The sequence below is a fragment of the Elephantulus edwardii genome, unplaced genomic scaffold (genome assembly GCF_000299155.1).
Source record: "Elephantulus edwardii isolate Elephantulus edwardi_28Jun2011 unplaced genomic scaffold, EleEdw1.0 scaffold00048, whole genome shotgun sequence".
Taxonomy (NCBI): Eukaryota; Metazoa; Chordata; class Mammalia; order Macroscelidea; family Macroscelididae; genus Elephantulus; species Elephantulus edwardii.
Window position 1 is genome coordinate 13,231,331 of NW_006399798.1, and position 14,150 is coordinate 13,245,480.

Sequence of the window (14,150 nt, forward strand, 5' to 3'; positions counted from 1 at the left end):
AGCAATATATGAGCCAAATCATTCTGCAGCCGCCGCTTTCTGTTACCTGCAAATTTGTCTGTTCTTTCCAAAGGCAAAATATACACAAGCTTTTCCTCGCTTTGCGCTGTTAATTTGGCATCAGGAATATGATGTTTGATGAGTGAAGTAACACTTTCTGGGTCACACATTTCATTCAGGTGCAAACTGGAATCAAAAAAGAGTAAGTTAGTTAATGAGTGGACACAGCCTAGTTGCCCATCAGTGGGTGAGTGTATAAACTGATGGTGGTATGTCTGTTAATTAGTCATAAAAAGGAATGAAGTACTGATAGATTCTACAAAGTATGGATGAACTTTGAGCACATATGCTATGTGAAAGATGCCAGACACAGTAGTTTACAGATTTGTAACTCCACTTATATGAAATGTCCAGAAATGTGAATACTTACAGAAGTCAAGTGGATTCAGGGTTTCAGGGACTAGAGTAGGAGAGGGAGAAAAGTGAATGAAGATTCAAGGAATAAGACAGAGGTGGGAGCTGCACAACATTGTTATTGTGTGACATTGAGATGGAACCAATCCACAGTTCACCCTCCAGAGGGCTTTAAAAGGCAGTAAATCACACAGAAGTATTTAGCAGTATATGCTAAATCACGGGAACTCTAGTGGCCTAATGGTTAAGGAGCTGTGCTCCCAGTTCAAAGACAGATGGTTCAATTCTACCAGCTGCTCTTCGGGAAAAATATAGGCTGTCTCCTCCTGCGTGATTTAATAGTTCAGTTCTGAGTCAATTCCTACTCGATGGCGATGAGGAGAAGAAGTCCTGGAAGAAGTAGTGAGTATAAATACTGTTACAAACTAAACTGCGTAATCCACACAGAAGGCAGAAGAACAACTGGAAGGAATAATTAGAGACAAATGAGGCATCTAAAAGGCTGTAATCTGGAGAAGGGAGATCGCCTGGAGAAGCAGAGGTGGAGGGAATGTCTAGTTTTGTTTCCTTTTATTTGAAAACCTGACTTCGAATTCTGCAAAGATTAGGCTTAGAAAAAAAAATAGTAAAACAAAAATGAAGATCATTTAGCACAATTATTAGGAACATAGACTTAATGTCAGACTGGCTAATTCCGGAACTTAAACAAGTTGTTAAATGTCCCTGAGGATCCATTTTCTCATTGGCAATGAAATACCATTCGTCTCTCATAAGCATTCTGAACATAAGAAATTATGTGTGAGTCTTAACAGAATTTTACACCAAATAAACCCTCAAGAAATGCCAGTATTTAGTTTTGTATTGGCTTGCAGAGTCATTTGTATACATTATGTCTCACTCATGTACATTATGTTTTAGGTAATCTTTATATTGTTTCATACAATCATTTATAGATATTTAATCATTAACTACTATTAATCTATGCTATTATTACCCCGTCTTTCCAAGTAACCATTGAATCCTTCCTGTTTTTTCACGCTCTCATCTGCCCACTAAACTCTGTTACCTGATTTCTATCTACTCTTCCTCTTTTTCTGCTCCTCCGCACTTAAGGCCAACTATTTAATCTCCTTTTTTAAATTCAAGTCAAAGATGATCTGTCTTATCATGAAAGGATATAAAATTCTTCAGGAAATAACTTGATTTTAAGACACTGCATTATTAGCAACATTAAAAAAAAAGTACTAAGAACATCACTCTAGCTTTGATGGCACTAATCTAAAAATCAATTTTAGAAAAAAAATTCTCTTTGCTTACAAAGGTTTGTTGTTGTTGTTGTTATGTGCCATCGAGTAGTTTGCGACTCATAGCGACCCTATGTACAACAGCACTAAACCCTGCTCTGTCCTGTGCCAATTACACCACCTCTGACACACCCATCAGGATTACCCCAGTCACTGAATCAATCCACCTCATAGAAGGTCTTCCCCTCCTGCGCTGTCCCTCTACTCTACCCAGCATGATGTCCCTCTCTAAAGACCTGTCTCTCCTTACAACATGTCCAAAGTATGTCAGGCGAAGCCCCAGAATCCTTGCCTCCAAGGAGTAGCCTGGTTTAACCCTCTCTAGGATGAATCTGTTTGTTTTCCTAGCAGTCCATGGTACATACAGTACTCTTCTCCAGCACCACAGCTCCAAGGCATCAATTCTCCTTCTATCCTCCTTAGTCATTGTCCAGCTCTCTGGTGCATAACAAGTGATTGCAAAGACCATGGCCTGTATCAGACGCACCTTAGTCTCCAGAGAGACACCATTGCTCTTGAGTACTTTAGAGAGGTCCTTAACAGCAGACTTTCCCATCGCAATATGTTTTTTTATTTCCTGTCTGCTGCCTTAGGATAATAACAAATTGGGCATGAGGGATGCAGTTCCTTTCTTTTCTTTTTTTTTTCCGTTCCTTTCTTAAAAGAGCATGTAATGTAACTCTAAAGTAAACATTGTAGTGTAGTCACAAAGGAAAATGCAAACTCATTGCTGTCAGTCAGAACCTCCTCCTTGTCAACCCTCCAGCAGGCTTTCTGGGGCTGTCAATCAAATCACATAGTCGGAAATTGTTCTTCTTTCTCCTGAGGAACTGGTGATGGATTTGAACTGCCAGTGAGGCAGGTAGCGCTCTAAGGAAGCTGAAGACCAAAACAGCTACAATAAAAAGATGTGATGACCTGTATCTGTAAAGATTAACAACAACAACAACAACAACAAACCACAAAAACCTACAAACCCAACAATCAACCCAACCCCACCTCCATGAAGTCAGTTCCAAGTCACAGCCACCCTCTGTGGGGTTTCTGAGGCTGTAAATCATTTTGGGAACCAACTTTTCTGCCTTTTACCCAAGCAGTGGCTGGTTGATTACAACTACAGACTTCTCCTTAGTAACTGAACACATAGAACTTGAAGCCACCAGGTCTCCTCTATGGGGCAATTCGACTTTGCCTGAAGGTTCGCTTTGAGTCAAGATTCATTAGGTGACACACAACAGTAGTGAAGGCAACACTTTAAAAGTGAAGAATTGTAGGGATAAGGCAGTTCATTGAGGAACTCAAAAAGGACTGAAAGAATGGATAAGATTTCAATTTAGGCAAATGAGTTGGAGGAAGATATATCAACTAGAAAAAATAAAACTACAGAACATATCTGGAGAACAATAGGTGCTTACTTTAGTCAGAGGATATTGATTTAATTGTGTTGTGAAAAGCAATAATGAGGACATGGTGGACCTGAGGAGAAAGGCACTAGGGTTAAATAATGGGCAATCCACTAAATCAATAGGAATGATGTGATTTGAAGTATGGTCTTCGAAATAGTAAAATTCTAAGGAGAAGAATATTTACTGGTTCACATCACAACTGTAATCTTGGTCCAAAGGCGCTTCCACTTTCAAACAATATCATCACTTTAAGTTATTTTGGGTTATTGAAAATGATAGTTTAATCTCCTATATGCAAACATCTTAGCAAATACAACATAACCAACCTTAGTAAAAGAGAGGCATTATCTAATAATGATGATAATTATTAGAAGGAGAAAGAGGTAGAAAAATAAGGGATGATAGAAAGCATAAAGTCAGAAAAACCAGTGCAAAAACTGTAAATCATCAAGATGAAGGAAAAGAAAGTTATCTGAAGTATTAGAGAAACAAGGGTTATAGTATATTAAATTGACCTTAGCACGCAGCAGTAATGTGAAAAGATTTCCTAAAACTTTTCTTTAAGCTTACTCTAATAATTCTTGTATTTTTATTATCTAAACTGTCAGGTATCTAAAATTCTGTCTGAAAAAGAAAACAATTCTAGTTTGGTTTAGTATACCTCTCTTGAAATTATTAGTTGCGTAGTCTACTTTGACAAACTAACACAGATAGCAAGTTCCCAACATTTTCAACACATTGTAATGCATCTTTGAGATTAAGGGCTGTACCTTAAATGATAGCCAATGCCCCATTTCTTCTTCAGGAAGAGAGAAGAGCCTGCACACTTCAGTCTACCCCCAGATAGAAACACCTTCCGATCTAGGAGAAAGCATAAGCAAGGAGCTGTGTAACGGAGTTATTCCTTCAGCATTTAGAAAAGTTAGAGTAGATTCAATAATAAACAACATAATGAAATTAAAAATATATTTTAGGATCATGATCCACTAAAATAGATAAATTCCTTGACAAGCTAAAACTAAGAGGAAAAATATACTCATTTAATTTCTGCTATAGGATCCGTCTTTTAAGAAAGAAAAGCCAGGAAATTAAAAGATGTATTGCAATGGGAAAGTCTGCTGTTAGGGACCTCTCCAAAGTAATGAAGAGCAATGGTGTCTCTCTGGAGACTAAGGTGCATCTGATACAGGCCATGGTCTTTGCAATCACTTGTTATGCACCAGAGAGTTGGACAATGACTAGGGAGGATAGAAGGAGAATTGATGTCTTTGAGCTGTTGTGCTGGAGAAGAGTATTGAGGACTGCTAGGAAAACAAACAGATTCATCCTAGAGAGGGTTAAACCAGGCTGCTCCTTGGAGGCAAGGATTCTGAAGCTCCAACTAACATACTTTGGACATGTTGTAAGCAGGGACAGGTCCTTGGAGAGGGACATCATCCTTGGGAGGGTGGATGAACAGCTCAGGAGGGGAAGGCCCTCTATGAGTTGGATTGATTCAGTGACTGGGGTAATTGGGATGCGAGTGTCAGCGGCAGTGCAATTGGCACAGGACTGAGCAGGGTTTAGGACTGTTGTACATAGGGTTGCTATGAGTCGCAATCGACGGCACATAACAACAACAACATGGAATCCATGCTTAGTGCAAATAGTTAATACACTTGACTGATGAATGAGCGGAAGTGTGAGCACACTCAAAGGCACCTTGGAAGAAAGGCCTGGCAATCTACTTGTGAAAAATCAGTCCCAGAAAATGTGGAGCAAAGTTCTGCTCTGAGACGTGGAGTCACCCTGAGTCACAAGCAACTGAAGGACAACCATTTCTTTTCTTATCCCATGTAATGTACTGCCTCTGAAAGCTAGTGGGAGGGCTAGCGATAAGTTAGATTCACAACAATAACAACACACACATTTATATGTTGTTGTTCAATGCTGCTGAGAGGGAACTGACTCACAGCTGACCTTGACCCTCCAGCAGGTTTTCAGGAGCAAGAATCACGTGAGAGGAGGTGAGTTTGTTCATCTTTCTCCTTCAGAGAAGCTGGTGGATTTGAACTGGATGCCTTTGGGTTGGCAGTGCAGCTCCTTACTACTAAGTTGTGTGTGTGTGTGTGTGTGTGTGTGTGTGTATTTATAATATAATTTTTATTTATAATACATATTTCTATTTTTCTTTTTATTTCTATTTTTCTTTTTATTTGTTTCTATTTCTATTTCTACTTATGTTTATTTTATTTTTCATATTTTCACACATATATAAATTAACCTATATCAAAAGGATCCAATATTTTTAATTGACATCATATATGGACAAACGTTAACATCTTTTTGAGAATCATGCAGTGCATTTTAGCCGCTTGGGATGCTCTGTAATGGAATCCGAATACTTCCATTGGATATAACAGTCTGTGATTCAGATGCTCAAATGGGTGGGAACAAGATTCATCTGCCTTGGTGCATGGCACTCACCAGTACAACGTGCCTATAGGCATATCTATGAGTATTTCACATTTGGCCCTAATTCCTCCCTAGGATTGTTGTTGTTGTTGTTATGTGCCGTCGAGTCGTTTCCGACTCATAGCGACCCTATGCACAACAGCCTCCCTAGGATACGAGGAAGAAAATCAACAATCACCAGCCAGAATGTCTGCTTCGTCCATGAACTGCGTGCTGAAGAGGATCACGTGGCCTGATTTTCGCTCTTTCAGGAGGTTCCATACTTGGTGTCTTGAAAAGGGATCCAGTCCAGCAGTTGGTTCATCCAAGAGTAAAATCTGCACAGTTTGAAAACACATGAATAACTTTCCCCGTTAGGACAACAATCCTCTAAAAAGTAGTATATTTATGAATGTATTGGGGAACTATTCTAGTATGTAATGTTTAATTGTAAAAATTATCTTCTATTTATAGACTCAGACTCAGGATCATTGCGTTGGAATCAGAACTCCTTTAGGACAACAATCCTCTAAAAACTAGTATATTTATGGATATATTGGGGGACTAGTCTAGTATTTAATGTTTAATTGTAAAAGTTCTCTTCTGGTTATAAACTCATACTCGGGATTATTGCCTTGGAATCAGAACCGACTCATAGTTGACAGTCCATTGGCTTCCCAGGCTTAAGATCACACGGCAGGAGATCACCCATCCTTCTTCTGAGCAGTAGTTGATAATTAAATCTTATCTAAGGTAGCTGCTGCCTCATAGTCTTTAATATAATTTCACTTTGAATTTGTCCTACGTACCTGAGGGTTTCCTAAAATGGCAATCCCAAAAGTCAGTTTCCTTTTTTGTCCACCACTTAAATTTTGAGCAAGGACATCTTGAATATTCTCCATCTCTAAGTCCAATAAAACTCGTCGTACCTAACCAATGGAAACAACTTAGTCCAAACTCTTAAAATGTTTCTTTTAAAAACATTACCATTTTGCTGTTATTTACAAAAGGGGTCTTTTCATCATTACTTAGACAATGAATCGTGAAGAAATAATTTAACATAAACTTATTCCAAATTTTCCAGACATCAGAATGTAATTTCTATGACATTGTGACTTCAAATGTCATCATATACCTCTTTGTCTGCTTCCTGTGCCTGAATCCCTCTTATCTTAGCAAACAATCTGAGATTTTCTTTCACAGTGAGAATGTCAAAGTGTACATTGTACTGTGGACATACTCCAGTCAGTTTCATGATACTTTCCAAGTCAGCCATTTCTGAAAGTGTGTGATCATAGATGGTACTGGAACCTAGAAGCAGAATACAGAGTTAGCACCAGGGTAATGCATCATACTTCATGTAAGATATTTTAAAATAGAAAACTGTTGTTGTTGTTGTTGTTATGTGCCAAGACTTTTTTAAACATTTACCTGTAATGAGTCAACAACTGACTCATTAAAAACATCAAGGTAATGATCACAATAATGTATATTACAGTTGAACTGCTCATATATCTCAAAAATCCATTACCAGAGACTTGTAACTGACTCATAGTCGACCCTCGATTTGATTTCTGATGCTGTAAATTGCCTCTCTCCCTCAGAGGGACTGGTAGATAAGTCTGAGAATTGCACCCATTAACCCTCTGCAATGTCTCTTCTTGTTTTACCAGGGATCTTTCTCACTTTGAAATAACAGATGTTAGATATTTATCCTAAAGTCTTCTTTTCTCCAAGGCCTGTATCTCTAGGATTTTGTGCATCTCACCTTAATAAATATCTGGATTATGCTGAGTGAACTAACTCAGTCCCACAAGGACAAATACTGTATAAAACCATTTGAGTAGAAAGAGTATGTGGATCTCAGCAGGGAGGAGGGTGGAAGCAGATGGATGAGGAGGTGCAGGGATGAGGGGATTAATCATGAGGTTGTACAATTTGTTGGGTGGGAAGATGAGGCAGGTGGGAAGCACCTGGTGTGAAAACAATGTATTTTAATTTTGTAAACAAACAACTATTTTTGTTTAAAAAAACCCCAACAACTGATGTATTTTAACTGGTGGAGCTGCATGTTGGGAATAAGATTAATAGTCTCCGCTGCCAAAAGGAAGCACAGACTCAGAAACTGGATAACAGATCACTAAGAATCAGAATTTACTCAATGAAAATGGGGTGTTTTGGTGGTTTTGGGAGTTTTTTTTTTGTTTGTCTGTTTTTGTTTTTCCTAATCATCTAAATCTTATTGCTTTTAACAGCCATTTATCATGAATTATTCAAACCACAAGCAATATTTTCCTCAAATAAATAGAACAAAATCTTATGAATGAATACCTTAGAGAAATTCCTCCAACTTTTCTCTTCAAAACTTGGGGATGGTTATTACTCAATAATAACATAAAAATAAAAAAATAATAACATAAAAATAAACAGTTGAGTTATAAGCCTATGTACTTGTCTTTGGAGGGTTGGCCTCTCACCTGCTGTTGGAAGTGACATGCCACTGAGGATGTTTAAAAGTGTGGTTTTCCCAGCCCCACTGTGACCAAGGAGGGCAGTGATCTGTCCTTCATAGATGTCAAATGTCAGACCTGAAATTATTAAATAGAGAAAAGAAATGCACACACAGAGACAGAGAGAGAGGTTGAGAGGGAGATTTAGAACTTGCAAATTAGTCTTATATTTTCCAAGACTTTTATGTGGTACAGTAGGGCTATATTGACTGTTAGTCTAAAGGTAAGAAGCTATGCTGCAATTCTGAAGGATCTTGGTTCAGATTTACCAGCTGTTCTGCTGGAGAAAGACCGACAATCTCCTCCCATGTGATTTTTCTGCCTCTGAAAACCTGCTGAATGGTTAGTAAAGGGTCAGTTCTGATCTGACGGCACACAACAAATATTGACTATTGTTATTGTTACATGCCATCAGCTTGTCTGTGACTCATAGCGACCCTATGTCCATTAGCTCTGAACCCTGCCTTATCCTGAGCCAGTCTCAGTGTCTTTGACAGACCTGATCCCATTTCTCCAGTCACTGAGTTAATCTATTTCATCATGGGTCTTTATCTCCTGCACTACCCCTCTACCCTTCCAAGTATGATGTCCTTCTCCAAGGACTGGTTCTTCCTGGTCATGTGCCCAAAGTATGTGAGACAGAGCTTCAAAATCCTTGCTTCCAAAGAAGGAACAGTCTAGTTTTACCCTCTCTAGGACAGACCTGCTGTTTTTCTGGCAATTCATGATATGTTCAACACTCTTCTCCAGCACCACAACTCATAGGCATCAGTCCTTCTTCTATTATCCTTAGTTATTGTCCAATTCTCAGATGCATCTCAGTAATTGTGAAGATCATGTCCTGGATTAGGCACACTTTAGTGATTAAAAACCCTACAAAACTGAAACTCACTGTTATCGAGTCAGAACCGACCCAGTGCTGACCCTCCATTGGGTTTCCCAATCTGTAAGCTGCAGTGGGGGAGATTGCTTCTTCCTTGGAGTCACTGTGGACTTTAACTGCCACAGATGCCTGGCGTCTGGGTTAGGAGGGCAACTTCCAGAGGTTATGCCACCATAGCTCGTTAGTTAACATAAGACTTGTCTCATGATTTCTTAACACTGTCTCTCATGTAATATAGATAATATAGTTAGAGCATTGCTAATGATATATCATAATGAAGTTAACAATTATTTTATAAAAGCAGCTTTGTCATAGAAGAAAGGTAACCCATGATAAAGATAGCTTCGTTGCTGTGTACCATAGAGTCAGAACTGGCCTGTAGCTGACCCTCTGGCATGTTTTCAGAGATAGTGAATCACGTAGGAGGTGATTGCCCACTGTCTTCAGGATTGCAGTGCAGCTTCTTGCCTCTAGGCCATTAGAATTAAATAATATGATGAGTTGAAAACAAAGAATTTCAGGGAGCTACCAAACCCATAAATTCAAATTTATAGGTTTACAAATAGTAACTTCAATTTCCTATATTTACATGGGTTTTAACTTACTTGAAAGAACATAGGATGAGTTTAAATAAAAGACAGCTATTATATTTGAAAATCTATTCTGAATCCTTTAAAAGGGCCTACTACAGTGAATAGACTCTAAATTAAACAGTCCTGTAAAAAAATGATACCATTTCATTACCTTTCAAAGCTTGTACTTTCCCATGCTTTCCTTTATATTCTTTTTTGAGATTTCTGATCCTGAGAAAAGAAAAGACACAAATTGAGGAAGCAGTGGAGATAGCCAAAGGAGAGATTCATCAAGTCTTTAAAGGGGAGAAGCAGGCTGGGGAGTCTTCCCCTTCCCACAGTCACAGGGGATTGGCAGAAGCATCCAGGGCATCTTGTTTGAGTCAGCATCCCTGATAATGATACACAGAATAGGCTACACTGGCAAGGACCTCTTTAAAGGGCTAAAAAGCAAGGCTGTTAGTTTAGAGACTAAGGAATGCCTAATCCAAGCCATGGTATTTGGTATCTGACACAAGCTTTATGCTTGTGAAAGTTGGACAAAATATAAGCATAAGATAATTTATGCTTTTGAATTGTGGTGCTGTTGAAGCACATTGACTATACATACTGTGGACAGCCAAAAGAATAAATCTGTCCTGGAAGAAATTCAACCAGGATGCTTCTTAGAGACAAAGAGTTAAGAAGAACCTCAATTAGATGGCTTGGCACAGTCACTGCAATAGTGGGATTAAGCACAGTGGAAATTGTGAAGGATCAAGCACAGGATTAAGCCATTTCGATCTATTCTGTATAGACTCACCAGGAATTGGAGTATATCGGAAGGCTCTTGAAAACAATAGCACTACAAAGTAGCAGCTATCTCATGGCCGATGCACATGACTGATTCCCCTGCCCACAAACCATGCTCCCAATCTCCCCGCCCTGGACAGAAGCATCCTGGAAGGCCTTAAAACCAATTTCTTGGGGAGACTCGGGGCTCTCTCATTTGCCATCTTTCCACTGAGGGAGGGACCCTCCCAATGTAGAAAAATTATTTTAGCATGTTCTTTGTTTCTTGCATACATGAGTCTTAGTCCTTTAAGGAGGTGGCATTCTTAATCATAACAGAGAGAACTTCACTCTTTGTTGTTGCAAATATGGGATCCATGCTCTGAGAAGATAGACATTCAAGGGTTTTACATATAATACATGCTCAGCTTTAGAAAAGCTTAGTGAAGAAGGGGAACATAAAAACTTTTTACAAAACTTTGCCGTTTGAGCAATGAGCAAACTCTGAACAAAAATCTAGGGAATTGAAGGATTTCTAGTAACTGACATTGTCTGGAACACATACATAATCACAGAAGGAGTATACACATGACACCATAGCCCTAACCTCTTGTGTTCCCTTCTCTTATTTCTCCAGGATGTCTCTCCCATATCATGCATCGCCAGCCTCTTCCTCTTTCTTATTAGACAGGAATAAATGATGAGAGAGAGACAGATGAAAAGGGGTGATAATAACAAAGGAGTTTATGGTTGAGTTAGAAAGAGGGAGGCAAGTGAGAGGAAGGGGCCAAAAAATAAAAAAGAAACACACATCAATAAAGAATATAGAGCCTTGAATATTGTGTATTCATAGATGATTGCCACTATACCATATCAGGAAATGGAAATGGAGACATTAAGTTATTAGGAGGGGCTGTGAGTCCTCGTGAGTTGGGTATGCTGGATGTAGGGATACAAAGGGTCTGGAGACCTCTGCTCATGTAGGTTTTGCCCATCCTGACTTGTTATCCATCTGTCCTCCCACATAATTTATTACCTGATAGCTTCTTTTCCATGGAATTCTGGAGACACCGGCTCAAAAGAGCTATTAGAAGAAGGATCAGTGTCTATGTCATTCTCCAGAGCTATGTGATCATCCTTTGTGCGTGGAAACCAAGACGACTTGAGGAAAAACAAGGGAGAGTGGCGATGTCCATATTCATCTACACATGGAGGCAATTAAATATGATGTCACTGGCCACTGTCAGAGGTACATCATGCTAAGCCAATCTCCTGAAAGCTAGTCCTAGACAGTTATTCTCACTGGAAGATATTTCTGTTGTTTCAAGTAACACATTTTGTAGAACTTTGTTATTTCAGTGCTAGGAAGCATATATCGATTACCATGGACTTTGATTATGACTGTAGCAAACCTACAGGACACAGTAGAAATCACCCTGTTAGGTTTACATGGCTTTAAAGAGTGACATAAACTATCTGGCTTATCATTCTCCCACAGAAAGGCTGATGAGTTTGAACAATTTTCTAGTTAGCTGTCAAGCACCCAACTACTGGGCCACCAGGGCTTCTAAGGAAATGGAAACAAGTAAAAGACTTTGTGTCTTCACAGGAGAGACTGTGCATTCAACATGCAAAGTTAAAATATTGAGGATTTTAAAAAATCTATTCCTTTCTATTAGCAACCTTGGTGGCATAGATCATATTATATCAGACATTCAACCAAAAGGTGATAGCTTAAAGCTACAAGTTGCTATAACAGATAAAGATGGACAGTCACTTTCCCCAAAAGAGATAAACAACTTCAGAATCCAATGGAGGGTCACTATAGGTCAGAACTGATTTGAGTTTACTGTATATAAGGTAAGTGAAATAGGGAATTATTTAAAAACTTCCAAGTTCAAATATGAACTACCAGGTATTCTTCAGTTAGGTCTGATACAAGCACCAACAATATAATTAATCCATAATCTCTTACAAGATTTTTAAAAATAAAATATATAAATGGTAGAAAGTAGTAGAGAATGAATCAATAAATAAAATTACGGATACCATTAGGCTATACCAGTTTTCATTGCAGCACAATTCACAAAAGTTAAAAAGTGGAATAACAAAGCCAGAAGGTTATTTAACATGATAAAAATGTATTCATTATCATGGAATTCACATGTTAAAAATCCCAAATTGGCAAATGCCTACTGCCTTATTGTATATATGGAGAAGAAGGATAGGCAATCTCCTCCCATGTGATTAACTGCCTCTGAAAACCCACTGGAGGGTCAGCTATGGGTCATGGGTCAGTTCTGACTCCACGATACACAACAGATATCTATCTATCTATCTATCTATCTATCTATCTATCTACCTATCATCTATATCTGCATCTCACATGCAAGCAAAATATTGCTGAAGATCATTCAAAAACTGCTAGAACAGTACATAGATAAGGGACTATCAGAAGTTCAAGCAGGATTTAGAAGAGGCTGTGATGAATCCTGGCTGAAAGTAAAGAATACCAGAAGAATATCTATCTGTGCTTTATTGACTATGCAAAGGCATTTGACTGTGTGGATCACAGCAAATTGTGGCTGACATTGAGGAGAATGGCAGTCCCACAGCACTTAATTGTGTTCATGCAGAACCTATACCTGGACCAGGAGGATATTGTGAGAACAGAGCAGGGGGAAAAGAGCATGGTTTAAAATTGATAAGGGGGTGCGCCATATTTGTATTCTCTCTCCATTCCTGTTCAATCTGTATACTGAGCAAATTATCTGAGAAGCTGAACTCTATGAGGAGGAATGTGACATCAGGATTGGAAGGAGAATTATCAATAACCTACATTATACGTTATGCAGATGAAACAATTTCACTTGCTGAAAGTGAAGACTTGAAGCATTTGTTGCAGAAGATCAAGGAATGCAGGCTTCAGTATGGATAGACTCTCAATGTCAAAGAAGCAAAGATTCATAACACTGGACCGATAGGTAACATCATGATAGATGGAGAGGAGATTGAAACTGTCAACAGTTTCATCTTGCTTGGATCTACAATTAACACCCTTGATACCAGCAGCCAGGAAATAAGGAGATGCACTGCACTGGGAAAATCGACAGTTAGGGACCTCTTCGAATTATTGAAGAGCTATGATGTCAGTTTGAGGACTAAGGTGCATCTGATTCAGGACATAGTCTTTATGATCACTTGTTATGCATCTGAGAGCTGAGCAATGAATAATGATGACAGAAAAAGAATTGATGCCTTTGAGCTGTAGTGCTGGAGAAGAGCTCTGAACATCCTATGGACAGCCAAAAGAACAAACAGCTATGTCTTGGAGAGGGTGCAGCTGGAGTGATCTTTGGAGGTAAGAATGATGAGGCTTTGCCTCACATACTTTGGGCATGTTGCTGGGAAGGGCTATTCTTTGGAAAGGGACATGATGCTGGGAAGGGTAGAAGGTCAGAGAAGGAGAGGAAGACCCTCAACCTGGTGGATTGACACAGTGACTGACCCAATGGGTTCTTGGGTGTCAGGAAGTGTGAAGATGGCATAGGATAGTAGAGTGCTCAGATTACTTGTTCATAGGGTCACTGTGAGTCATATTTGACTCAATAGAAGAGACAGAGAGAGAAAGGGAGAGAGAGAGTGCAGCTCTGGTGGCTAAGTTTTAAAGAGTTGTGCTGCCAACCCAAAGGTACGCAGTTCAATCCCATAATCTGCTCTGTGGGAGAAATATGGGTAATCTTTGCCTGTGCAATCTATAGCCTCTTAAAATCCACTGGAGGGTTAGCTACAAATCAATACTGATTCAACAGTACACAACAACAACAAATAAATATATGTACATGTACATACACACA

At 39.0% G+C, this 14,150-nt stretch overlaps 1 protein-coding gene across 1 annotated transcript in view; it reads right to left on the reverse strand.

Annotated features, from left to right (window-relative positions):
• Positions 1 to 14,150, reverse strand: part of ABCA9 (ATP-binding cassette, sub-family A (ABC1), member 9) — a 77,482-nt gene that overhangs the window by 46,518 nt on the left and 16,814 nt on the right. The window contains exons 9-16 of the mRNA XM_006886254.1: positions 11,330 to 11,495; positions 9,695 to 9,753; positions 8,035 to 8,145; positions 6,693 to 6,868; positions 6,367 to 6,486; positions 5,757 to 5,895; positions 3,895 to 3,985; positions 47 to 186 (exon numbers count right to left, since the gene is read on the reverse strand). Of these exons, the coding sequence (XP_006886316.1) occupies positions 47 to 186; positions 3,895 to 3,985; positions 5,757 to 5,895; positions 6,367 to 6,486; positions 6,693 to 6,868; positions 8,035 to 8,145; positions 9,695 to 9,753; positions 11,330 to 11,495 (1,002 nt within the window). The remainder of the gene's footprint in view (positions 1 to 46; positions 187 to 3,894; positions 3,986 to 5,756; positions 5,896 to 6,366; positions 6,487 to 6,692; positions 6,869 to 8,034; positions 8,146 to 9,694; positions 9,754 to 11,329; positions 11,496 to 14,150) is intronic.